At 44.6% G+C, this 25,532-nt stretch overlaps 1 protein-coding gene across 2 annotated transcripts; it reads left to right on the top strand.

Moving 5' to 3' along the window:
• The first annotated feature begins 246 nt into the window (after window positions 1-246).
• LOC118359915 (protein SOGA1-like) lies at window positions 247-25,122 on the top strand. 2 transcript variants are annotated; one of them, XM_035738833.1, is made up of 9 exons: window positions 247-1,225; window positions 1,953-2,177; window positions 17,922-18,080; window positions 20,104-20,169; window positions 20,272-21,468; window positions 21,585-21,725; window positions 22,150-22,236; window positions 23,270-24,553; window positions 24,782-25,122. In XM_035738833.1, the coding sequence occupies exons 1-9, from the start codon at window positions 464-466 to the stop codon at window positions 24,950-24,952; spliced, it is 4,092 nt and encodes a 1,363-aa protein (XP_035594726.1). In that variant the 5' UTR covers window positions 247-463; the 3' UTR covers window positions 24,953-25,122. The 2 variants fall into 2 exon arrangements, with proteins under 2 accessions (XP_035594726.1, XP_035594728.1); XM_035738835.1 differs by lacking the exon at window positions 22,150-22,236.
• The last annotated feature ends 410 nt before the right edge of the window (window positions 25,123-25,532 follow it).

Here is a 25,532-nt window from a genome sequence, read left to right as displayed (position 1 = left end):
GCCTCTGCATTGAGTTGGCCTACACACGTTGGATGGGCTTTTTCATTTTCTCATACATCTGTCCATAAATAATAGACTGTTTCCATGGCAAAATGTAGCCCACCACAGCAACTGAATAAATTGGGATTCCAATGGCAATGCCATTGACGCACCCCATAATTTGCCACAGTGCACGAGTAAAAAATGGGCGGGGTGTGTTTAAATATATGGCCCGGTTTAAATCAAGCACCACCACTTGATCGACTGTCCGAAAGAAGGAGAGATCCACAGCGTACTTCACAGCGTTCATGCGCGCTCTGTTTGTAAAGTCTGGATTTTGGCTTCCACAGAAAATAGTTGTGGCAATTCTGTTATAACTCATTATGTTTATTTTGTTGGACTCAACAAAACATGATAGACTTTAAAGATTAATTTAGGGAAATTCTTCGTTTTTTGCACTCCTTTCAACAAAAAAGGACAAGAAATGAACAGCAGGGATGGTGACAGTCCCGTGCCAAAACAGGCGCACCGGGGACAAAGACAGCCCAAGGCGCAAAACGTTTTCAGCATGAAGAAGAACCGAACCCCATCGAGTGTGCAAACCAAAGATGCCCCAGGCTCATCCAGGTCAACCGGGACTATACGGCGCATCGTGGGCAAAGGGAATGAAATTAAATCGGAGAAAGGGACGTGTACAGGAAATGGCGTGCCATGCGTTACCGAGTGCCAAAATAATCAAATCACACATAGGAAACTATCTGATGCCAGAAATGCTTCGGGGGATTTGAGCAAGGACTCAGATTGCGTCTCGGGGAAGCTATCATCATCCGACAGCAGTTCTGAAATGTCTGACTGCACGGAGGGATTTCGGACTGCATCAGAGGAAAACCAACTTTCTGCGGACACTCTGTCTCCAAGCAGCGAGACTGGATCAAGTGTTCGAGACGGAGATGCAAATAGTGACAGGTTGAGTGGGAATGCTCTAAACAGTGTTTCCGATATGAGTACTGGAGGCAACCCATTCACACGGATAGGCATATCACATGACAATTCCATCATGCATTCTGGTAGGGGTGGAAACCATCCTTGGACATCTCCTGGATGTGGAGGGTCTCTTCTTCCTTCGCTGAATGTCAGTGTAGCATCCCTATCTTATTCAGAACTGACCGGGGAGCTCGTGGACGAGACGCACGAGGATCTTGTCAGAGAAAACGACGACTTGAGATCAGAAAATGAGTATTTGAAAGTAAGACGATTCACTTAATTGTCATGTCATTACCCGTAAAAACGAGGCCTTTTATTATTTAACACATTTCCTCAAGTCTTGATCCCCCTTATAAAGAAAATAAGTTGAATATCGACTGATTTGAATAGAGTTTAATACTGAAGTGGACTATTGAAACAACAACGCAGACACACTCGTGACATTAGTTGTTGTCAGGGTAAGAGGGCCAGACTTTCCTTAGCAGAGCCGATTAAATACTTTATGTAATTGGCCGTGTCAACCATAATTACTTACACGTGACTGCAGGAGCAGCACGCTCACGCAAAGAGCATCAAAAGTCAATATCCACAGTGGGTGTGTATCCCAACCTGGGTTGTTCAAGGTTGGGGTAAAGCAAAACAAAAAGTATAACCGTGCAAATTGATCTGGTACTGGTACTCCCGGAATCCTGCTTTTTAAAACTGCATCGTTTGAAAGGGACAAATACAATTAGATTTGATACACACACACAAACATTAGGCACTTGACTAAGAAAAAAATACAATTAGATTTGATACACACACACAAACATTAGGCACTTGACTAAGAAAAAAACGAATTCAACAGTTCCACCTTTAGAACGGACACTTGGTTGTGCATAACTCGCCTAATAAATCCTAATAAAGTAGCCTGATGATGATGGTGATACTGTTGTTGATGATGATGCTGCTGATGCTGATTGAGATTATGTGTTTGGTGTCATGTCCAGGATGAGATGGAGGAGCTGCGCTGTGAGATGCTGGAGATGCGGGATCTGTTCCTGGAGGATGAGGTGTATCAGCTGCAGGAGCTGCGGCTACAGCTGGAGCAGGCCAATAAGATGTGTCGCATCCTGCAGTACCGCCTCCGAAAGGCCGAGCGACGCAGCCTCAGGGTGGCCCAGACAGGGCAAGTGGACGGGGAACTAGTCCGCTCCCTCGAACACGACGTCAAGGTGAAGCATCTGTCTGTGTGTGTGTGTGTGTGTGTGTGTGTGTGTGTGTGTGTGTGTGTGTGTGTGTGTGTGTGTGTGTGTGTGTGTGCAGTTAAGCTAAACCTAGGTTATGGCAAAGTGGGGTGTGTAGAAATACACCCAACAGTTGAAGATCATTTACTAGGTTTCTACACAATTTTGAAACACTAAAAAGCTATTTGGAGAACCGCAAAAATAAACAAAAATGTCCCACAGACATTATCACCGCAATATTAGGTTTATATTAGGTTTAAAGGTCTGTGGAATTGCGTGTACAATGTACTACTCAACCTCATCATACATAGGCAACATTGACTCATTTAGCCTACGTGTGGAATAGAGCATACAATGCAACATGAAATAGATACATAATACACGCTATCAAGGCCAAATTCAAATACCGATATCAATGTGAAAGTAATCCGAGCTAAAAAAAAATAAATAAGCTGACTGTGGATGCAAACTATGCCAGATAAATCCTAAACACACATTTAAATAACAGGTATACATCAAAGGAATGACTTAGTCCTACAATCGACAAGGATGTATAAAGATAAACAAACTCAATCAAGGAATGAAGAAAAATGTGATACATCTTTTGGGCAGAGTTGAGTATCCTACAATGCTTATATGAAAATCATAACTGGCACGCAGATCTTTAGAAATTGTAGGATCAATTGTAAATTGCATACAGTTTACTATGACAGCAGTGTCACTGTCTCAAGCACTTCCAACCAACATGTTGTAATCTGGGTGCTCATTCTATACAAATAAACAGCTCTACATCCACACTATAGCTAAATAACTTATCAATATTCAATTATGTTTTTCCAGCAAGATTGATCTGTTAGAATATCTCATTTTAATTCAGGAAGATGGACAAGCAAGACTGATAGAGTGAGAGGTGAAAACACATTATACCAGAGGCAGGTAGGACTACACCAAGAAGTTAAAAAGGTTATCCCAACTAATCATTCATTATCTGCATTATCTCAATTATCATTCTGTCACTGTATGACAATGCAGATTTGTTAACCTACAATTGTTATTCTCTTCGAATCCAAAAATGTATTTTGGGGAAACGCTCTAAATAGCAAGTTGAAACCAAATGAAACCAAATGAAACCAAAATGACATTAGCCTACTGGGCGAATAAATGGAAATACAATTAGGTTTACAGTTATCACAACCTATATTTGAATAGCAATAAAACAGCTTTTGGTTTCGATTGGTCACCAAAAAGGAGGGCTCCCCACCTCCCAATTCCCAATTAAATGAACCCCTGGCTATCAGATTACAACAAGGTTTGCAAGGCCAAGCAAAAAATGTTTTCTCTGCTGCTACAGAAGGCTATATCAAACTGCTACTACAAGACTGTTAAAGGCACAGTGCACTGCTTTTGTGAAAAAGGCTTATTCATATTTCTTTTGCCCGATTTTTCAGGGGGTGCTGCAGCACCCAGGCATCTTTCTCCTGTAAGGATTGTACCGTAATCCCTCCATCTTTTGCTATGTTGCACAATGTTATCAGTGGGGTCGAGTGAGTCATTAGTATTCTAGTCAATGTAAAAACTCCCTTGAAAAGCCCCTTGAATGGCTGTACCAAATACCACTCTACTGTGTCATGAGTCCAAAACGTTTTAGAGCAACTGTACTGCTCACATCCTATGTCTTAGTTTTATAAGTGCACATTAAACTGTAATTACAGTATTTGACAATGTTATGGCTCGTAATTACAGTATTTAACAAAGTTATGGCTCAGCCAAATCCTGTCAGATGGGCCTCAAAATATTTGGAGTAGGTATTTTAATGAATCCTTGTGTGTGCGTCAGCTTTTGTTTGTGTTTATTTGTTGTGGTGGAAGTTGTTAACCTGTGTGACAGAGACATTAAATCAAGCACATAACAAAATAGTGCGTTGTTTGGATGACCCAACTGTTGAGTTGCAGGTATTGGGTCACTTAGTTGGGTTGTTATAAAAAAAAACATATCAGAAGACTATAGGCGTGGCTTAGTAGGGACGTGGCTTTCAGATAGCTATTTTTGGGCACCTGTGATGAGATGAGGGCGCTGAGGAGAGCGCGTGTCTTGACGGTTCCTGCTCGACTTTCCTTTTTAAGTCTATTTTTGCATCAATTATTTGTTTGTTTGATCAGAATGTTCGTGCAATAGTTTTCTACGACTGAGAACACGTCTGGATCATGAATTGATCCAATGTAGAATACTACATTGGCTTCTTTGTTCCCCGCACAGCAAGCTTACCTGTTACTCCTGGCCGAGATGACCTAAGGCAATGCCGGCAACGAAGAAAAGGAAGGAAAGGGGGACTCCTAGCTAGGCTTAAAAGACGGCCTACACAGCCTCCTCTACCTAGTATCCTGCTGGCTAATGTCCAATCGCTGGAAAATAAATATTGTGAACTCCGAGTAAGGCTGCAATCGCAGCGGGACATCAGGGAATCCTGTGTCTTTGCTTTTAGTGAGATGTGGCTTACGGACAATACCCTCGACTCTGCTAATCAACCAGATGGCTTCTCCATATTCCGAATGGATCAAACGGCAGCTTCTGGTAATAGTCGGAGGGGAGGGGTACGTTTCCTCATAAGCAATTACTGGTGTACTGAAGTTGAACACATTGTGAGCTCCTGTTCAACCAACCTGGAGTTTCCTGATGCTAAAATGCCGACCACACTATATGCAGAGGGCATTCATGTGTGTTTTTATCACAGCTCTGTACATACCGCCACAAACAAACACCAAGGCGGCACTCAATTAACTTTACAAGGTCATTAGCCAGCAAGAATCCTCTCACCCGGAAGCAGTCTTAATTGTCACGGGTGACTTTTGACCAAGCCTGTCTAAAACAAATGTTCCCAAAATATCAATAACATGTATCCTGCCCCACAAGAGGATCCAGTGTGCTTGAACATACACAAACATCCGTGACGCATACAAAGCCATCCCCTGCCCCCACTTCAGCCAATCAGATCATGTCTCTCTGTTCCTACTCCACACCTACAAGCAGCAAGACAAGAGGAAGCCACCAACACAGAGAAAAGTGAGGCGCTGTTGACAATGCTGATTGAGAGGATGTCTTTGGTGTCATGTCCAGGATGAGATGGAGGAGCTGCGCTGTGAGATGCTGGAGGATTGTTTTGAGAATACTGATTGGAATATGTTCAAAGATTCACCCACTCAGGACTCATCCATCAACATTGAGGAACACTGAGTGTACAAAACATTAAGAAAACCTTCCTAAAATTGAGTTGAAAACGCACAAAAGAGTGAATGCTCACAAAGCCTCCGTCCCAGATGATATCCCTGGTCACGTCCTCAGAGAGTGTGCTGACCAGCTGGTGGGCGTCTTCTCGGACATCTTCAACCTGTCCCAGGCTGTAGTCCCCATATGCTTTAAGGAGACCACCATCATCCCAGTGCCGAAGAAAAACAAAGTGACATGCCCAAATGACTAGCGTCCTGTAACGCTAACCTCGGTCATGATGAAGTGCTTCGAGAGGCTGGACATGGCCCACATAAAGGCCAGCATGCCAGTCACACTGGATCCACTCCAATTTGTCTACCACTCCAACAGATTCACAGAAGATATAATTTCCATTGCTATTCACACGGCCGTAACACATCTGTTCATTGATTACAGTTCAGCATTCAACACCATTGTTTCCTCCAAGCTCAACACCAAGCTCAGAGCCCTGGGTCTCGACACCACCCTCTGCAACTGGATCCTGGACTTACTGAAGGGCAGACCATAGGCTGTGAGGATTGGCAACAACACCTCCTCCACACCGACTCTTAACACAGGGGCCCCCCAGGGGTGTGTCCTCAGTCCTCTACTCCCTGTTCACCCACGACTGTGTGACTTTGCACGACACCAACTCCATCATCCATTTTGCTGACGACACCACGATTGTAGGCGAGTCAGCCTATAGGGAGAACCTAAGTGAACTGGCATTGTGTCATGACAACAACCCCTCCCTCAATGTCAGCAAAACAAAGGACTGATTGTTGACTTCAAAAAGCAGAGGATGGAACATGCCCCAATCCACATTAACAGGACTGCAGTAGAGAGAGTCACAAGTTAAATTCCTCGGAATTGAGCACTTGTCATGGACCAACAACACCACCACTCTTGTCAAGAGAGCACAAACCTTCTTTTATGTCTATATTAGATTATGGGGATATTATCTAAATGCTTGCAGCAACGTCTATACTTAAACCACTAGATGCTGTTTTCCAGTGTGCGTATGTTAAGGTTGAACACTGACACTTTTTGTAGCTTAAACAAGGCTTACACAAGTGTATGAGTTCCTCACGAGCTTATGCATATCCAAATGTTGGGATAGTTACCACTTTGTTAGAATATGTAAATACAGTGCCTTGCGAAAGTATTCAGCCCCCTTGAACTTTGTGACCTTTTGCCACATTTCAGGCTTCAAAGATAAAGATATAAAACTGTATTTTTTTGTGAAGAATCAACAACAAGTGGGACACAATCATGAAGTGGAACGACATTTATTGGATATTTCAAACTTTTTTAACAAATCAAAAACTGAAAAATTGGGTGTGCAAAATTATTCAGCCCCTTTACTTTCAGTGCAGCAAACTCTCTCCAGAAGTTCAGTGAGGATCTCTGAATGATCCAATGTTGACCTAAATGACTAATGATGATAAATACAATCCACCTGTGTGTAATCAAGTCTCCGTATAAATACACCTGCACTGTGATAGTCTCAGAGGTCCGTTAAAAGCGCAGAGAGCATCATGAAGAACAAGGAACACACCAGGCAGGTCCGATATACTGTTGTGAAGAAGTTTAAAGACGGATTTGGATACAAGAAGATTTCCCACGCTTTAAACATCCCAAGGAGAACTGTGCAAGCGATAATATTGAAATGGAAGGAGTATCAGACCACTGCAAATCTACCAAGACCTGGCCGTCCCTCTAAACTTTCAGCTCATACAAGGAGAAGACTGATCAGAGATGCAACCAAGAGGCCCATGATCACTCTGGATGAACTGCAGAGATCTACAGCTGAGGTGGGAGACTCTGTCCATAGGACAACAATCAGTCGTATATTGCACAAATCTGGCCTTTATGGAAGAGTGGCAAGAAGAAAGCCATTTCTTAAAGATATCCATAAAAAGTGTCGTTTAAAGTTTGCCACAAGCCACCTGGGAGACACACCAAACATGTGGAAGAAGGTGCTCTGGTCAGATGAAAGCAAAATTGAACTTTTTGGCAACAATGCAAACGTTATGTTTGGCGTAAAAGCAACACAGCTCATCACCCTGAACACACCATCCCCACTGTCAAACATGGTGGTGGCAGCATCATGGTTTGGGCCTGCTTTTCTTCAGCAGGGACAGGGAAGATGGTTAAAATTGATGGGAAGATGGATGGAGCCAAATACAGGACCATTCTGGAAGAAAACCTGATGGAGTCTGCAAAAGACCTGAGACTGGGACGGAGATTTGTCTTCCAACAAGACAATGATCCAAAACATAAAGCAAAATCTACAATGGAATGGTTCAAAAATAAACATATCCAGGTGTTAGAATGGCCAAATCAAAGTCCAGACCTGAATCCAATCAGGAATCTGTGGAAAGAACTGAAAACTGCTGTTCACAAATGCTCTCCATCCAACCTCACTGAGCTCGAGCTGTTTTGCAAGGAGGAATGGGAAAAAATTTCAGTCTCTCGATGTGCAAAACTGATAGAGACATACCCCAAGCGACTTACAGCTGTAATCGCAGCAAAAGGTGGCGCTACAAAGTATTAACTTAAGGGGGCTGAATAATTTTGCACGCCCAATTTTTCAGTTTTTGATTTGTTAAAAAAGTTTGCAATATCCAATAAATGTCGTTCCACTTCATGATTGTGTCACACTTGTTGTTGATTCTTCACAAAAAAAATACAGTTTTATATCTTTATGTTTGAAGCCTGAAATGTGGCAAAAGGTCGCAAAGTTCAAGGGGGCCGAATACTTTCGCAAGGCACTGTATACTGACCAAAAATATAAACACAACATGCAACAATTTCTAAGATTTTACTGAGTTACAGTTCAAAGAAGGAAATAAATCAATTGAAATACATTCATTAGGCCCTAATCTATCAATTTCACATGACTGTGAATACCGATATGAATCTGTTGGTCAAAGATACCTTAAAAAAATGGTATCTCTGTGCATTCAAATTGCCATCGTTAAAATGCAATTGTGTTTGTTGTCTGTATCTTATGCCTTCCAATACCATACCTCCACCGCCACCATGGGGAACTCTGTTCACAATGTTGACATCAGCAAACCGCTCACCAACAAGACTTCATACATGTAGTCTGCGGTTGTGATGCTGGTTGGACGTACTGCCAAATTCTCTAAAACAACGTTGGAGGGTGCTTATGGTACAGAAATGAACATTACATTCTCTGGTAACAGCTCTGGTGGACATTCCTGAAGTCAACGCTCCCTCAAAACTTTAGACATCTGTGGCAAAACTGAGCATTTTAGAGTGGCCTTTTATTGTCGTCCCAGCACAATGTGCACCTGTGTAATGATCATGCTGTTTAATAAGTTTCTTGATATGCCACACCTTTCAGGTGAATGTATTGTCCTGGCAAAGAAGAAATACTCACTATCAGGGATGTAAACAAATTTGTGCACAGAATTTGAGAGAAATAAGCTTTTTGTGCGTATGGAACATTTCTGGGGTCTTTTATTTCAGTTAATGAAACATGGGACCAACACTTTACATGTTGCATTTATATTTTTGTTCAGTGCAATAATGGTATTCATTTTATATTCAAATATATAATGTGCAAAAATATTAAAGGAAATGTTTATTTGTAATTTACAAACTTAACCTGATGAACAGGAATGACATTTACTCTCATTGGTGGGATTACCTGAAAGCCACGCCTCTAATAGGCCACACCTTCTGAATATAACCTATGGATTACATTAAGCAGCTGCTGGGTCAACCCAGCATGAAAGTGAATAAAACGCCAACTAATGGTTGAAATAGCCCATGTTTGGATAATCCAAACAACCCAACATCAAATCAAATCAAACTTTATTTGCCACATGCGCAAGAATACAAGTGTAGACTTTAGCGTGAAACACTTACTTAATTAACCAACAGCGCAGTTCAAGAAGAGGAAAATATTTACCAAGCAGACAAAAAAAGTTATAATAAAAGTAACACAATAAGAATAACAATAACGAGGCTATATACAGGGGGTACCAGTTCTGAGTCAGTGTGAAGGTTATATAGAGGGGGCAACGGTACCGAGTCAGTGTGGAGGTTATATACAGGGGGCACCGGTACCGAGTCAGTGTGGAGGCTATATACAGGGGGCACCGGGAAACCGAGAAAGTGTGGAGTTTATATACAGGGGGCACAGGTACCGAGTCAGTGTGGAGGCTATATACAGGGGGCACCGGTACCGAGAAAGTGTGGAGTTTATTTACAGGGGGCACCAGTACAGAGTCAGCGTGGAGGTTATATACAAGGGGCACTGGTACCGGGTCAGTGTGGAGATTATTTACAGGGGGCACCAGTACAGAGTCAGTGTGGAGGTTATATACAGGGGGCACCGGTACCGAGTCAGTGTGGAGATTATTTACAGGGGGCACCAGTACAGAGTCAGTGTGGAGGTTACCGGGAAACCGAGAAAGTGTGGAGTTTATATACAGGGGGCACAGGTACCGAGTCAGTGTGGAGGCTATATACAGGGGGCACCGGTACAGGGGGCACCAGTCAGAGTCAGCGTGGAGGTTATATACAAGGGGCACCAGTACAGAGTCAGTGTGGAGGTTATATACAGGGGGCACCGGTACCGAGTCAGTGTGGAGGCTATATACAGGGGGCACCGGTACCGAGTCAGTGTGGAGGCTATATACAGGGGGCACCGGTACAGGCTAGTTGAGGTAATCTGTACATGTAGGTGGGGGCAAAGTGACTATGCATAGATAACCAACAAACAGCGAGTGCACCAAAGGGATCACCGGAGGGGGCCAATGTAAATTGTCCGGTGGCAATTTGATGAGTTGTTCAGCAGTCTCATTGCTTGGGGGTAGAAGCTGTTGAGGAGCCTTTTGGGCCTAGACTTGGCACGGTACCGCTTGCCGTGCAGTAGCAGAGAAAACAGTCCATAACTTGGGTGACTGGAGTCTCTGACAATTTTATGGGCTCGTATAACATTCCTGGATGGCAGGAAGCTTGGCCCCAGTGATGTACTGGGCTGTTCGCACTACCCTCTGTAGCGCCTTACGGTCAGGTGCTGAGCAGTTGCCATACCAGGCGGTGATGCAACCGGTCAGGATGCCCTCGATGGTGCAGCTGTAGAACCTTTTGAGGATCTGGGGACCCATGCCAAATCTTTTCAATCTCCTGAAAGGGGAAAAGGTTTTGTTGTGCCCTCTTCACGACTGTCTTGGTATGTTTGGACCATGATCGTTTGTTGGTGATGTGGACACCAAGGAACTTGAAACTGTTCGGCCCGCCTTTTCCTGTAGTCCACGATCAGCTCCTTTGTCTTGCTCACATTGAAGGAGAGGTTGTCTTGGCACCACACTGCCAGTTCTCTGACCTCCCCCCTATAGGCCGTCTCATCGTTGTCAGTGATCAGGCCGACCACTATTGTGTCGTCAGCAAACTTTATGATGATGTTGGAGTCGTGTTTGGCCACGCAGTCGTGGGTGAACAGGGAATATAGGAGGGGACTAAGTACACACCCCTGAGGAGCCCCAGTGTTAAGGATCAGCGTGTCAGACGTGTTGTTGCCTACTCTTCTTACCACCTGGGGGCGGCCCGTCAGGAAGTCCAGGATCCAGTTGCAGAGGGAGGTGTTTAGTCCCAGAGTCCTTAGCTTAGTGATGAGCTTTGTGGGCACTATGGTGTTGAACACTGAGCTGCAGTCAATGAACAGCATTCTCACATAGGTGTTCCTTTTGTCCAGGTGAGAAAGGGCAGTGTGGAGTGCGACTGAGATTGCGTCATCTGTGGATCTGTTGGGGCGGTAGGTACATAGAATTAGATTTGATTTAGATTTGCCAAATGGAGGCCAGGGAGAGCTTTGTATGCATTTCTGTGTGTGGAGTAAAGATGGTCTAGGATTTTTTTCCCCCCTGGTTGCATGCTGGTAAAAATGTGGTAAAATTGATTTAAGTTTGCCTGCATTAAAGTTCCCGGCCACTAGGAGCGCCACTTCTGGGTGAGGATTTTCTTCTTTGCTTATGGTCTTATAGAGTTGGTTGAGAGCAGTCTTAGTGCCAGCTTCGTTTTGTGGTGGTAAATAGACTGCTACGAATAATACAGATGAGAACTCTCTTGGTAGGTAGTGTGATCTACGGCTTATCATAAGGTACTCGGGCGAGCATAAGGTACTTCAGGCGAGCAATACCTCGAGACTTCTTTAATATTAGACATCGCTCACCAGCTGTTATTGACAAAAAGACACACACCCCCACCCATGTCTTACCAGAGGTACCGTCTCTGTTCTACCGGTGCATGAAAAATCCCGCTAGCTCTATATTGTCCATATCTCCATTCAGCCACGTCTCGTGGATGTTACAGTTTTTTATGTCCCGCTGGTAGGATAATCTTAATCGTAGGTCATCAATTTTATTTTCCAATGAATGGAAGGGAGCGGGAGTTTACTCGTTCACTTCGGATTTTCAGGCCCCTTTTCTGGCGTATTTTCTTCACGCAAAAGGCGTGGATCTCGGCCTGTTCCAGTGAAAGCAGGATATCCCCTACATGCGTGAATATGTAGGGATATTCACGCAACCCAACTGGCTGGGTCAGAATAACCCAGTGTGTGTTCTGTCCAATATTTACCCAATGCTGGGTTACCAAATAACCCATGATCACTCTGAAGACTGTGGGTTGAGTGGGTACTGGGCAGATCACTGTGGAAAGTTTACTGGTATGTGGGCTGATTCCTCTGTTGGAGGTTGCAATGCTGAGTTTATTTGCACAGCTGTGTGTTGTAATAGAATACCAACCAGCCGCATGGCAGTGAATTTGATACTCTTGGCTTCCCCCTTCTTCACTCCTTACATTTTTTCAAACACATGGATTTTCTCTTTCTGTGTGTTCCAAGTTTAAAAAGTAGGTATTTTAACAAAAGTATAGTATCTGTGTTTAATACATTTTCTCATTGGGAGAATGAATATCTTCCACAATATAATCATTTAGGGGGAAATTCCAACCCGAGTTGAGTGCGTGCAAATGAAACGTAATTCCCTTTTTATGCACTTTTCTCTATATGAGTATTCTGACCTGGAACTTAAATGGATACTTCAGGATTTTGGCAATAAGGCCCTTTTATCCACTTCCCCAGAGTCAGATGAACTCGTGTATAACATTTTTATGTCTCGGTGTGCAGTTTGAAGGAAGTAGCCCTAGAGCAATTGCTAACTAGCGTTAACACAACGGACTGAAAGACCTCCAGGCATTGCGCTAACACTAGTTAGCATTGTCTCACAAAACTACCTCTAACTCCCTTCATACTGGACACAGAGACATAAAAATAGCAACCACGAGTTCATCTGACTCCGGGGAAGTGGATAAAAGGGCATTATTGCCAAAATCCTGAAGTGTCCCTTTAAGCATGAGAATATCATGCTTTTCACCGGCTAATCGTTTTGGGTGGAGATCGAATAAATTAACTTGTAGCTGAGGTGTGTCTACAGATACACCCTATTCTGACCTTTACTTAATAATTCCACTACCTTTACATGCATTGAAACCATAAATAAGGTCTATCTATCGGTTCCAAGTGGAAATAGCATCTACTTTATCCTGATCGAAATAAGACCATTCTCCATGCACTATAATGTCAAATCAACATAAACTAAAATGTTATTGGTCGTATACACATATTAGCAGATGTTATTACGGGTGTAGCGAAATGCTTGTGTTCCTAGCTCCAACAGGGCAGTAATATCTAACAATACACACAAATTTAAAATAATTAAGAAATATAGAAATATTAGAACAAGCAATGTCGGAGTACGGAGTATATATACAGTACCAGTCAAAAGTCTGGACACCACTACTCATTCCAGGGTTATTCTTTATTTTGACTATTTTCTACATTTTACAATAATAGTGAAGACATCAAATCTATGAAATAACACATATGGAATCATGTAGTAACCAAAAAAGTGTTACACAAATCAAAAGATGTTTTATAATTGAGATTCTTTAAAGTAGCCACACTTTGCCTTGATGACAGCTTGGCACACTCTCGGTGTGAAAAACAACTCCTCAATCTACACACTATACACCATAATGACAGAGCGAAAACAGGTGTTTAGACATTTTTGCACATTTATAAAATAGAAAAACAGAAATACCTTATTTACATCACTATTCAGACCATTTGCTATGAGACTTGAAATTGAGCTCAGGTGTATCCTGTTACCATTGATCATCCTTGAGATGTTTCTAAAACTTGATCGGAGTCCAGCAGTGGTGAATTCAATTGATTGGACATGATTTGGAAAGGCACACACCTGTCTACATAAGGTCCCACAGTTGACAGAGCAAAAACCAAGACATGAGGTTGAAGGAATTGTTCGTAGAGCTCCAAGACAAGATTGTGTCGAGGCACAGATCTGGGGAAGAGTACTAGAAAATGTCTGCAACAATGAAGGTCCCCAAGAACACAGTAGCCTCAATTATTCTTAAATGGAAGAAGTTTGGAACCACCGAGCCTCTTCCTAGAGCTGGCCCGCCCAACCAAACTGAGCAATCGGGGGAGAAGGGCGTTGGTCAGGGAGGTGACCAAGAACCCAATAGTCACTCTGACAGAACTCCAGAGTTTCTCTGTGGAGATGGGAGAACCTTCTAAAGGACAACCATAATATATAATAATAATAATATATGCCATTTCGCAGACGCTTTTATCCAAAGCGACTTACAGTCATGTGTGCATACATTCTACGTATGGGTGGTCCCGGGGATCGAACCCACTACCCTGGCGTTACAAGCGCCATGCTCTACCAACTGAGCTACAGAACCATCTCTGCAGCACTCCACCAATCAGGCCTTTATGGTAGAGTGGCCAGACGGAAGCCATACCTCAGTAAAAGGAACATTAAAGCCCGCTTGGAGTTTGCCTAAAGGCACCTAAAGTCCATGAGAAACAAGATTCTCTGGTCTGATGAAACCAATATTGAACTTTTTGGCCTGAATGCCAAGTGTCACATCTGGAGGAAACCCGTCACCATCCCTAAGGTGAAGCATGGTGGTGGCAGCATCATTCTGTGGGGATGTTTTTCAGCGGCAGGTACTGGGAGACTAGTCAGGATTGAGGGAAAGATTAACAGAGCAAAGTACAGAGAGATCCTTGATGAAAACCTTCTCAAGTGCGCTCAGGACCTCAGACTGGGGCGAAGGTTCACCTTCCAAAAGGTCAACACTAAGAACACAGCCAAGACAATGCAGGAGTGGTTTCGGGACAAGTCTCTGAATGTCCTTGAGTGGCCCAGCCAGAGTCTGGACTTGAACCTAATCGAACATCTCTGGAGAGACCTGAAAATAGCTGTGCAGCGACACTCCCCATCCAACCTGACAGAGCTTGAGAGGATCTGCAGAAAAGAATGTGAGATATAATGGGAGAAATACCAGTGTGCCAAGCTTGTAGCGTCATACCCAAGAAGAAGACTTGAGACTGTAATCACTGCCAAAGGTGCTTCAACAAAGTACTGAGTAATGGATCTGAATACTTATGTAAATACTTATGTAAATAAATAAATATTATATTTCTAAAAAACAGTTTTTGCTTTGTCATTATGGGGTATTGTCTGTAGATTGATGAGGGAAAAAACTATTAAATCATTTTAGAATAAGGCTATAACGTAACATAATGTGGAAAATGTCAAGGGGTCTGAATATTTTCCGAATGTACTCTATATGTATGTGAACGCAACCTTCAAATTAGTGGATTCGGCTATTTCAGCCACACCTGTATACAATTGAGCACACAGCCATGCAATCTCCATAGACAAACATTGGCAGTAGAATGGCCTTACTGAAGAGCTCAGTGACTTTCAACGTGGCACTGTCATAGGATGCTACTTTTCCAACAAGTCAGTTTGTCAAATTAATGCCCTTCTAGAGCTTCCCCGGTCAACTGTAAGTGCTGTAATTGTGAAGTGGAAACAAATAGGAGCAACAACGGCTTAGCTGCTTAGTGATAGGCCACACATGCTTACAGAACGGGACCGCCAAGTGCTAAATTTCATAGCGCATAAAAATTGTCTGTCCTTGGTTGCAACAATCACTATCGAGTTCTAAACTGCCTCTGGAAGCAATTTGAGCACAATAACTGTTCGTTGGGAGCTTCATGAAATGGCTTTCCATGGCCGAGCAGCTGCACACAAGCCATGCGCAATGCCAAGCGTCAGCTGGAGTGGTGTGAAGCTCGCCGTCATTGGACCCTGGAGCAATGGAAATGTGTTCTCTGGAGTGATGAATCACGGTTCTCCATCTGACAGTCCGACTGGGGAATCTGGGTTTGGCAGATGCCAGGAACCCGCAACCTGCCCCAATGCATAGTGCAACGGTAAAGTTTGGTGGAGGAGAAATAATGGTCTGGGGCTGTTTATCTGGCTAGGTCCTTTAGTACCAGTGAAGGGAAATCTTAACGCTACAGCATACAATGACATTCTATACAATTCTATGCTTCCGACTTTGTGGCAGCAGTTTGGGGAAGGTCCTTTCCTGTTTCAGCATGACAATGCCCCCCGTTAACAAAGCAAGGTCCATACAGATATGATTTGTCGAGATTGGTGTGGAAGAACTTGACTGGCCTGCACAGAGCCCTGGCCTAAACCCCATCGAACACCTTTGGGATGAATTGGAAAGCAGACTGGGAACCAAGCCTAATTGCCCAACATCAGTGCTCAACCTCACTAATGTTTGTGGCAGAATGAAAACAAGTCCCAGCAGGAATGTTCCAACATCTAGTGGAAAGCCTTCCATAAAGAGTGGATTCTGTTATAGCAGCAAAGGGGGGGACCAACTCCATATTAATGCCCATGATTTTGGAATGAGATGTTCAATGAGACTTTTGGTCATGTAGTGTAGGTGTCCTTCCTTTCCAGGTGGGAGAGGGCAGTGTAGAGTGCAATAGAGAGTGTGTCATCTGTGGATCTGTTGGGCCAGTGTGCGAATTGGAGTCCAGGGTGTCTGGGATGATGGTGTTGATGTGAGCCATTGCACATGACTTTCAAGGGACTATGTTGGTCTGCTTGAAACATGTAGATATTACAGACTGGGTCAGGGAGATGTCACGAACCGGCTCAAAGCCCGTAACAAAGGGAGACAACGTGGAGATAAGGAGTAGCAAAATATGTATTTATTAACTAAAGCAACTAAGTATAATATACAATGGTGTGTGTAATCAGTAATCAGTAGTGTGAGTGTTTTGCATGCATGAATGTGATAATGCAGGGTGATGAAAGGTGCCAAAGCAAACAAACAAAATGCCACCAAGAACCACAACACAATCTACAAAAGGTGTCTGCATGGAGAGAGTCTCCTCCATGAATGTGGAAGAGGTCTATTTATCCTGGGAGACACCTGGCCCAGGTGTTTCCCATGTAGCTGACGACCCTCCCAACTCCGCCCACCGGCATCCTAATAAGGAAACAAGAACAAAGAGAGAATACGCAGACAGAGTGGGAGGGTCGTCACAGAGAGGTTGAAAATGTCAGGGAAGACACTTTCAGAGGGTGCTCTGATCACGCACCCTGGTAATCTGTCTGGCCTCACGGCCTTGTGAATGTTAACCTGTTTAAAGGTTTTACTCACATCCGCTACGGGAGTGCGAAATCACACAGTCACCCGGAACAGCTGGTGCGCTCATGCATGGTTCAGTGCTGCTTGCCTTGAAGTAAGCATTAGAAGGCATTTAGATCCTCTGGTAGGCTCGACATCGCTTGGCAGCTCATGGACGGGTTTCCCTCTGTTATAGTTTTCAAGCCCTGCCACATCCGACGAGCGTCAGAGCCGGCATAGTAGGATTCTATATTAGTCCTGTATTTAATCTTTGCCTGTTTGATGGCTCGTCGGAGGTCGTAGGGAGATTTCTTATAAGCGTCCGGATTAGTGTCCCTCTCCTTGAAAGCAGCAGCTCAAGACTTTAACTCAGTGCAGATGTTGCCTGTAATCCATGGCTTCTGGTTGGGATGTACACACGGTCACTGTGGGGACGACATCGTCTATGCACTTATTACTGAAGCCGGTGACTGATGTGGTAAACTCCTTAATGTTATCGACTGAATCCATATTCCAGTCTGTGCTATCAAAACAGTCCTGTAGTTTAGCATCTGCTTCATCAGACCACTTCTGTATTGAACACATCACTGGTACTTCCTGTTTGAGTTTTTGATTGTAAGCAGGAATCAGGAGGATAAGAGTTATTGTCAGATTTGCAAAAGGGGGGGCCTTTTAGGCGTTTCTGTGTGTGATCACAGGTTGCCCTCCAGTGATGTTTCATTCACCTTATTACATCAATGACGACATCAATAACAGTGTTGTTGTTCTGAAGGCTAATATCTGAGAAAGGACCTTTTGTTTTCCAATAAAAAAATCTACGAAATGAATGCACTACTACGACAATAACGACCGCTAATGAAGGCAGTTATAGTGAGGACAATTACTGTCAGTCATTGCTTTATCAGGTTTTTCTGTTTACAGGTAGCAAAGAGTGTATCCCTCCGCCTACACAATGAGTTGGAGTCAGTGCAGAAGAAGAACTCCCGGCTAGAATGGGAGAATGAGGCACTGCGGGAGATGCAGCAGGAGCTGGAGGTGGCGAAGCAAGTTCTGCAGGCCGAGATGGAGAAAGCCAGAGAGGTACTACTATTTTTATACACCCCCATCAACTACTACTATCTACCACCCACTGTATTAGTTTAACCCACTGCCCTCAGTGGTATCCTTTTAAACATAACCCCACCATTAACCCACAGTGCTCTGGTCCAGAGTCCTATTTCTTCATATACTAGTATATACACTACAGCTGCCCCATCTCACCCAGATTGGTACTCCCCCATCATCCTGCTGTCACTCTGAAGTGAGGTGACACATGACCCTGACTGGATCCTAGGGCTTTGCCGGGATGAAGAATGAGGACATTGCTAGCAGCTGACAGCTGGGCGTGGTAGAGGGGTGTGGCATGTAGGAGGCTGAACATGGGGGACACAGCTGACATTCTTCTCACCAGGCAACCTGGTATCAGGGCATTTCATATTATTCTGTACATAAATCCGAGACACTCCATTTCGTATGATATGTTATGTTTGGTATGATTACATAAGTTTGGTATGATTACTTAACCCTTTTAGCTAACCCTCAACCTAACAACCCATTTAGCTAACCCTTCCCATTACCCTTTAACCTAACTCATGAATTTAACCCTAACCTTAAGCCTAGCTGGCATTAGCGAGCTAGCTAAAGTTAGCCACTTAGCTAGAATTGGTAACATAATATGAATTATAATTTATAACATATCATATGAAATGGGTGATGGACATCCACCAACGAATACATACCATACCAAATTTAACATATCATACTAAACGGAGTGTCCTGGATTTATGTACATAATGATACAAAATTCTCTGAGACCAGGTTGCACCAGGGACTAGAGCGAGAGAGAAAGATGGACCAAAATAGAGCAATAGTTCTCTCAAGACTCCCCTCTCCCTCTCCTCTGGTTATTTTAAGCATGGGTAAATCTGGGTCAGGAGGATGTATTACAGCATCAAAATGAGTGGTTTAGGTCCTGGTATGTTGGCATACTATCACTGAATGTCATCAACTGGTGGCCATGGAGGAGCCCAGGTCTTTTATTATAGTGCAGTGCAGTCCATCTACACGTGCTTTAGTTTAATCCAGGATTCAGTGCTTTGGCATCAGCTCAGCTGCTACTCCCTCTGATCCTGACTAGGAAATCTACTTAGATGACCTAATCTGGGCAGACAAGTACAAGGGAAGCTAGTCAACATGGAAGAACTGCTGTTACTGCAAGTTGTCTGTGTGGTTTGCTTCCTTGCTGAATCCAGAAGGGTAGTATTACTCACATAATATTTATATATAAAATACAGAATCATACAGTACTACTGGCGATTATAGTTTTTTCACTATTCACTGCCTCTGGGTTCGTTCATACATTTTTTTTATTTTTTAATTTTACCTTTATTTTACTAGGCAAGTCAGTTCAGAATAAAATTCTTATTTTCAATGACGGCCAAGGAACAGTGGGTTAACTGCCACTTCAGGGGCAGAACGACAGATGTGTACCTTGTCAGCTCGGGGATTTGAACTTGCAACCTTTCGGTTACTAGTCCAACGCTCTAACCACTAGGCTACAGACCAACAGATAGGGTTAGGTTAATGTGCTTATTTATTCGTAATTCCCACTGCAACGCCTCAGTAAGATTATTATTTTTAGTTATTTTAACCTCTTTGACCCCTCCCTGCCAACAGACAAAGCTGCAGACAGCGACTGACACGGTGACACCAGCCTACATTCATTTCATACTCAGCTCTGTAAACACACCAACTCATACATGAAGTGCTGCACTCTGATGGAGTTTGTGTACATATGTACTTTGACTCTCTTGGTTTGTGTCTCTTGGACACTGCAGATGCTGTGAGAAAACACTGATTTCCTGTCAGAATGTCTATATGTAGGTCAAAGACAGACAGACAGGAAGGAGATGGGAGAGGAGAGCTGAAAGAAAGAGGGGTTCATTGTTGGATGACATTTGACAAATATATCTTCTCCTCAGTCATGTTTTCATGGCGTGGTAACGACGCTGTGAATAGTACTGTCGAATCTTCAACATTCTTTGACATTTGTTCTACTCCACAGAGTTCTTTGAAGAGAAAAAATGTCAGATCACCAACCAACAAGACTGAGAAGAAGCTGTCATCTCAGGTAAAAGTTTAATGTTATTATCATGTTATTAGCATCTTAAATAGCTTACGACTGCATATCACAAGTTAGGATTCTTTATGTCTGTGTGATTTGACTCCTCAGGATGACAGTGTTGATCTGAAGTGCCAGCTCCACTTCGCCAAGGAGGAATCATCTCTCATGTGCAAGAAGCTGGCCAAGATGGTGTCGGAGAGTGAGGGCATGCGTGAGGAACTGGCAAAGTTCCGCTCAGCCTACGGAGACGTAGACGCTGCTGCCCACTCCTCTGAGGGTGCCACTGCTAAGTCCCCGCACACCAGGGAGGCAGAGGTCAAGGTTCACCTGCGGCTGGTGGAGGAGGAAGCAACGCTCTTGAGCCGCCGTATCGTAGAGCTGGAGGTGGAGAACCGTGGCCTCCGGGCGGAGATGAGCGACATGAGGGATAGTGGAAGAGTAGGAGGAGAGGAGGAAGAGGAGTCATTGCAGGAAGGTGTCGGGGAACATGGGGATTTACCACCAGCCCATCTTAGGGATGCAGAGGAAGGTGAAAGGGGTTTGACAATGGAGTACATCCAGTTTGAGGAGGCGGCGAGGGAGAGACAGAGGAGATGCGTGATTAAGTGTTCTCAGGAGGAGGTGATTGAAATACAGCATAGAGACCAATCCCAGACAGAGAGGCTGGGTCCCCTCAAACAGATCCCTCGAGAGGGGCCTGTAGGTGGGGAACGGGAGCCCCTGGACAACCAGCAGAGTGATACATGCAGAGGCAGTGTTGCCAATGCCTTGAATGTGAAAGATCATGAGGCCCTCCTTGCCTTGCGAGATCATGCCTGCCTTGTGACTTCAGCTATCCAACTTCTTGCCTCACCAACCCAAAATGGCCACAGCTCCCCTGCCTTATCTCCCCACCTCCCCCGGGCAAAGTCTTACCCTCAGGGTAAAGCCCAGCCTCTGGCTCTGGACCCACTCATGCAAGGCCACCTGTATGAGGCTCTGGAGCTTTTGAAGGCCATGCTGTTGGCCTTAATTGTGAGGGTGGAGAGCCTGGTGACACCAGGAGGACAGTTGAGGGTTGAAGGGGATCCCATCACCATCCCCTCCCTGGCTGATCAGGACACAAAGAACAACACAGAGGTCTTAGCCAAGCATGAAAATGGCGAAGGCCTGTGCACAGTAGTGCTGAAGGAGAAAGTGAAATGGGCAACACAGTCAGACCACCTGGACAGCTGCATGGACCCCATGATGCAGCTGACCTTAAAGATGCTCTGGGTCCTCCATCAGCACTGTCTGAGGAAGGGATCTGGCCAGGAGGGCAAGGAGGTATGAGAGGAGGGGAATGTAGGGGAACATGAATTGCAACATACTGTAACTGAAATGTTCATAAATCATTTTCTTGCTGCAAGTAATCATGAAAGTGTTACTGTTGGTTTTTGCAGAGCAGAGATCCTACGACCATGTCTATGCTACACGGGCTGCTGCAGTATTTGGGTACAGAGCTGCAGGACTCAGAGGACAGTCTAGAAGGACAGGATTCCAAGGCCACATGGGCATCAGACTGGAACGGCTTAATCTCCAAGGTAAGCTAATGCTACTGTCACGCTGTGGGCTCAGCCAATGAAGTGAATGTCCAATTACATACATCGATATGACTGTGATATAGTACTTAAAGGGCAATTCCACCACTTTTCAACCTCATATCCTTCATCTCCAGCACCAGGGAAATATCTTTCTTTTCTTTCTCCCCACGTTTTGATGAACACTTTGTAACTTTAGATGTTTTACTACAAAACATAGAAACCCACCATTTTCACATATGTAGACACGGGTATTGTGCTGGAGATATTGAATATGAGGTTGAAAAGTGGCCCTTTAAGTACATTGTCCCGTAGAATAAGGGATACACTGCTGTTATGTTCGAAGGCAAGGAGGGGATCAGACAGATCCTGATTCTGAGTAATCATCACAGACTGTAATACCTGCCCATTCCTTGTAATAACTCAGATGGAGTGCAACACTGGTAAGACTAGGGCACAGGGTTATTCAGTCCAGCCAAGTCACCCTATGGACACACAGAGTGAGATGACTGAGGTAAGGAAGTCTTTTGTTCATCTGTCCTGTGTTGTGTTTGGTAGCATGTGATGGGATGTGGTTCAGCAGTAAGCCCAGCTGATGGCTTCTATCTGGCAGGGCTTCTCCCTGGCCTGCCTGCAATCAGTACAGCCATCATAAGATCAATTGTGCCATAGTATTTAGGCTAAGCTCTTGTGGGGGCTACTGCCAAACGCAGCACTGCTGGACCGCATGGCATGTGCATTGACGACATCACAAGACTCAGACAGAGACAGAGGGGGGAAATGTGTGAGCAAGAAAGTGAGAGCAAGGAAGGAAAAAGGAGAAAGAGGGTAAAATGGAGAAAGAGGGTGAAATGGAGAAAGAGGGTGAAAGGGAAAAAGAGGGTGAAAGGGAAAAAGAGGGTGAAAGGGAAAAAGAGGGTGAAAGGGAGAACGAGGGTGAAAGGGAGAAAGAGGGTGAAAGAGGGTGAAAGGGAGAACGAGGGTGAAAGGGAGAACGAGGGTGAAAGGGAGAACAAGGGTGAAAGGGAGAAAGAGGGTGAAAGGGAGAAAGAGGGTGATAAGAAGCAGAGTGTGGGAGAGAAACTTGGAATGAAGTGTGGGTAGAAAAGAAAGCGCCTTGAACTCGTAACTCACTCTACTTCCTGAGCTTGTGGTCTGAGGATAGTTGTCCAAAGACAATAGTAGGCTACATTTCGATCGTAAAACCCTCACATTCTGTTTATCCTATGTACGTCTATAAATGTGCAAAATGCTTAACAGGGAAGTGGTTTCTCCCACCACATGTTGAACTTAAAACAGGTTTCTGGTCTCCATGATTACATTTTAATGTATAGAATATTATTTTCCCGGCAAACACAATAGCAATTTAAATCAAATAAAAACTATTGCAAATATTTTAGCTGTTGCCAGGAGAAAGACAGAAATACAAGTCAAGGCCCAGTGAGTCTGTGAATTAGGAAGAGCAGACATTTTTTTTACATGGCTGTTTTCCATGTGTTTCTCTGTTCTTTCCACCATAATCTGCAGACACTCTTATTTCTTCTCAGACAGGAAATACGATCAGACCAGAAAGTTCTACATTTGGGTCCAATAAGAAGAATTGGTGCTATCTCAGCCATGAGGCAGCTCAGTTGGACAGAGGGGACCCGTTTAAGACCTGGGACCATCCCATCATGCCCCCGAGCTTCCGCAATCTCCACTTGGACCAGTTGTCCCTGGACAGGAGCCACACTGCCCCAGAGAAGACCGTCCTCCGCATTTACTACAGTCCCCTGTCTGCAAGGAGAGTCCATCTGGTTCATCTGAGGCACAGCTCCAACACTGATAGAAATGGTACTACCAGTGTAATCTCCACCAGACTTAGTACGTCCCAAAGCTCTCTCACTCCCCTATGTCTGAGGCTCTCCGCTAACTTGAGCGACGACATGAAGGAGATGACAGCTAGCTTACGACAGGCAGTTCACTCCAGTTCGCCAGAGAGGAGGAAAGGGAGGGTGATCATGAGTGGGGGGTGGACAGTGGATGTGGCCACCTCAGGGACTCAGACCCAGATGCACCCACAGATGGTGAGTGTGGGTATACAGACGGAGGGGCCCTACAGTATAGGTGCAGTGAGAGCCTCCCCTTCACGGCTTTCTGCCCGTGCTCAACAGATTTCTACTTCCCTGGAGAGGCTCCCAGGTAGGACAGAAAGGCCCAAGTCTGGCTCCACCTCCCCAAAACTGTATCGCAGACACTCTGCCTCTGCATCTTCCATCTCCCCCTCCTGCTCTTTCCCTTCTTCCACAACTGGTTTCACCACCACCATGTCTAACACCACAACCCCCAACTCCTCCACCGCCTCCTCTGCCACCCCAGGCAGCGAGCGTATTTTATGGGGCTTGTCCCATCGTGGTCCAGCTGGGTCGACATGGGCCCGTCCCACCAATCCCAGAGCCGGTCCAGGGCTTGTCCACCATAGTACAATAAACAGTGAGTTGAGCAGTGGTGGAAACACTAAACCCACCAGCAAACCTGCCGGGGCCAACCGGTACGGCCTAGTCACTGAGTTCCTACGCAAAATGAGTGGTCGGGCAGACAAGCCAGCCCCAGCATCAGGCGGGGGTCAGAAGGGGAAATGCAGTCCAACTCATAAAACCCTAGAGCGAGGGCCCTCTCGTCCCCCTGCTGCACCAGTACACAGGAACGACAGTGTAACCAGGATTGTGAACCAGAGGTTCATGAAGCAGAGAGAGGAAGCGTGCCGGAGCCATATATGCCCCAGTCAGGCCCACAGTCAGAACCAGGCTGTCAGAAAAGAACCCAGCCTGGAGAGTAACGTGACACTGGAGGTAAGTACAGTAGGCCTGCCCAACACAGGATCCACACACTGAATACATACTGAACTTCACTCATATTCAATTTAGTGGCTAATGTATGTTATTCCACATGACATACTGGTTTCCTTGCTTGGTTTTGAGAAAGGAACAGGCATAAATGATCAAATATACCCAATAAATGAACATGCTATAACAGTCTTTCTTTCATCCTCTCCCTCCCTCCGTCTTTCCCTCTCTCAGGATAGGAACGATGAATGTAGCAGTTCCAAGTCCTTGTCCTTCTGCTTCGCCCGATCATCTCGCTCCTCCACCCAACGAAACGCCTTGACCCCGACCAAGCTACAGCGACATAGATACTCCTCTGCTGTAAACGGTGGTGGGTCAGGAGAGCCCAACTCCAACTGTGAATGAGGGGGTGGAGGCAGTAACACATTGACACCACTGGACAGCTGATAAAGATTACGAGGGACATGGTGAATCCAAGGCCTGTGTTCTGGAATTCTGCATTCAGCAGTCAGGATGAAAGGACAGGATGGAAGTCATTTAGAACCCATTATGATAAGGGTTGCAGTTATTTCAGATACATACATGCCTATTATTTGTGCTCTAATTCGTTGTCTTCTTTCAGTTCAGCCCATGGCACTTCATCCTTTTACAATATGCAACAACCTTTTTTGGATCCACCAAAGCAGTTAAAGTTGTCAGTAGTCATTGATTCTGTATTAGCTTATAGAACTAAATAATATTTTGTATGAATATTGTCAGAATGAATAAACTATACTATGCCATGCTGAACTGTAATTCATGTTGTCCATGCTTGTAGTGCACATACTGTACTGTCGTCCTGTGGCTGTCTGTTAACCCTCTGGGTCAGTTGAGCTCATCTGTCACAAATTCATGACATATAAGAGCAAAGTTGACAGTTCACCTTGAGACCTACCTCGGCCACAGACACGTGGGTCTTAGAATAGGATAGGGTATATGGCCAGCT

The sequence above is a fragment of the Oncorhynchus keta genome, chromosome 27, assembly GCF_023373465.1.
Source record: "Oncorhynchus keta strain PuntledgeMale-10-30-2019 chromosome 27, Oket_V2, whole genome shotgun sequence".
Taxonomy (NCBI): Eukaryota; Metazoa; Chordata; class Actinopteri; order Salmoniformes; family Salmonidae; genus Oncorhynchus; species Oncorhynchus keta.
The sequence above is the reverse complement of the archived record's forward strand: the minus strand, read 5'-3'. Positions and strand labels throughout refer to the sequence as shown.

Bases quoted from the DNA above. Each gene is read 5' to 3' on its own strand.
- LOC118359915 (XM_035738833.1), top strand. From the start codon at position 464: ATGAACAGCAGGGATGGTGACAGTCCCGTGCCAAAACAGGCGCACCGG. The intron at 2,178-17,921 runs GTGAAGCATCTG...TTCTGTTTACAG, and splicing joins CCCTCGAACACGACGTCAAG to GTAGCAAAGAGTGTATCCCT. The intron at 18,081-20,103 runs GTACTACTATTT...TCTACTCCACAG, and splicing joins AGATGGAGAAAGCCAGAGAG to AGTTCTTTGAAGAGAAAAAA.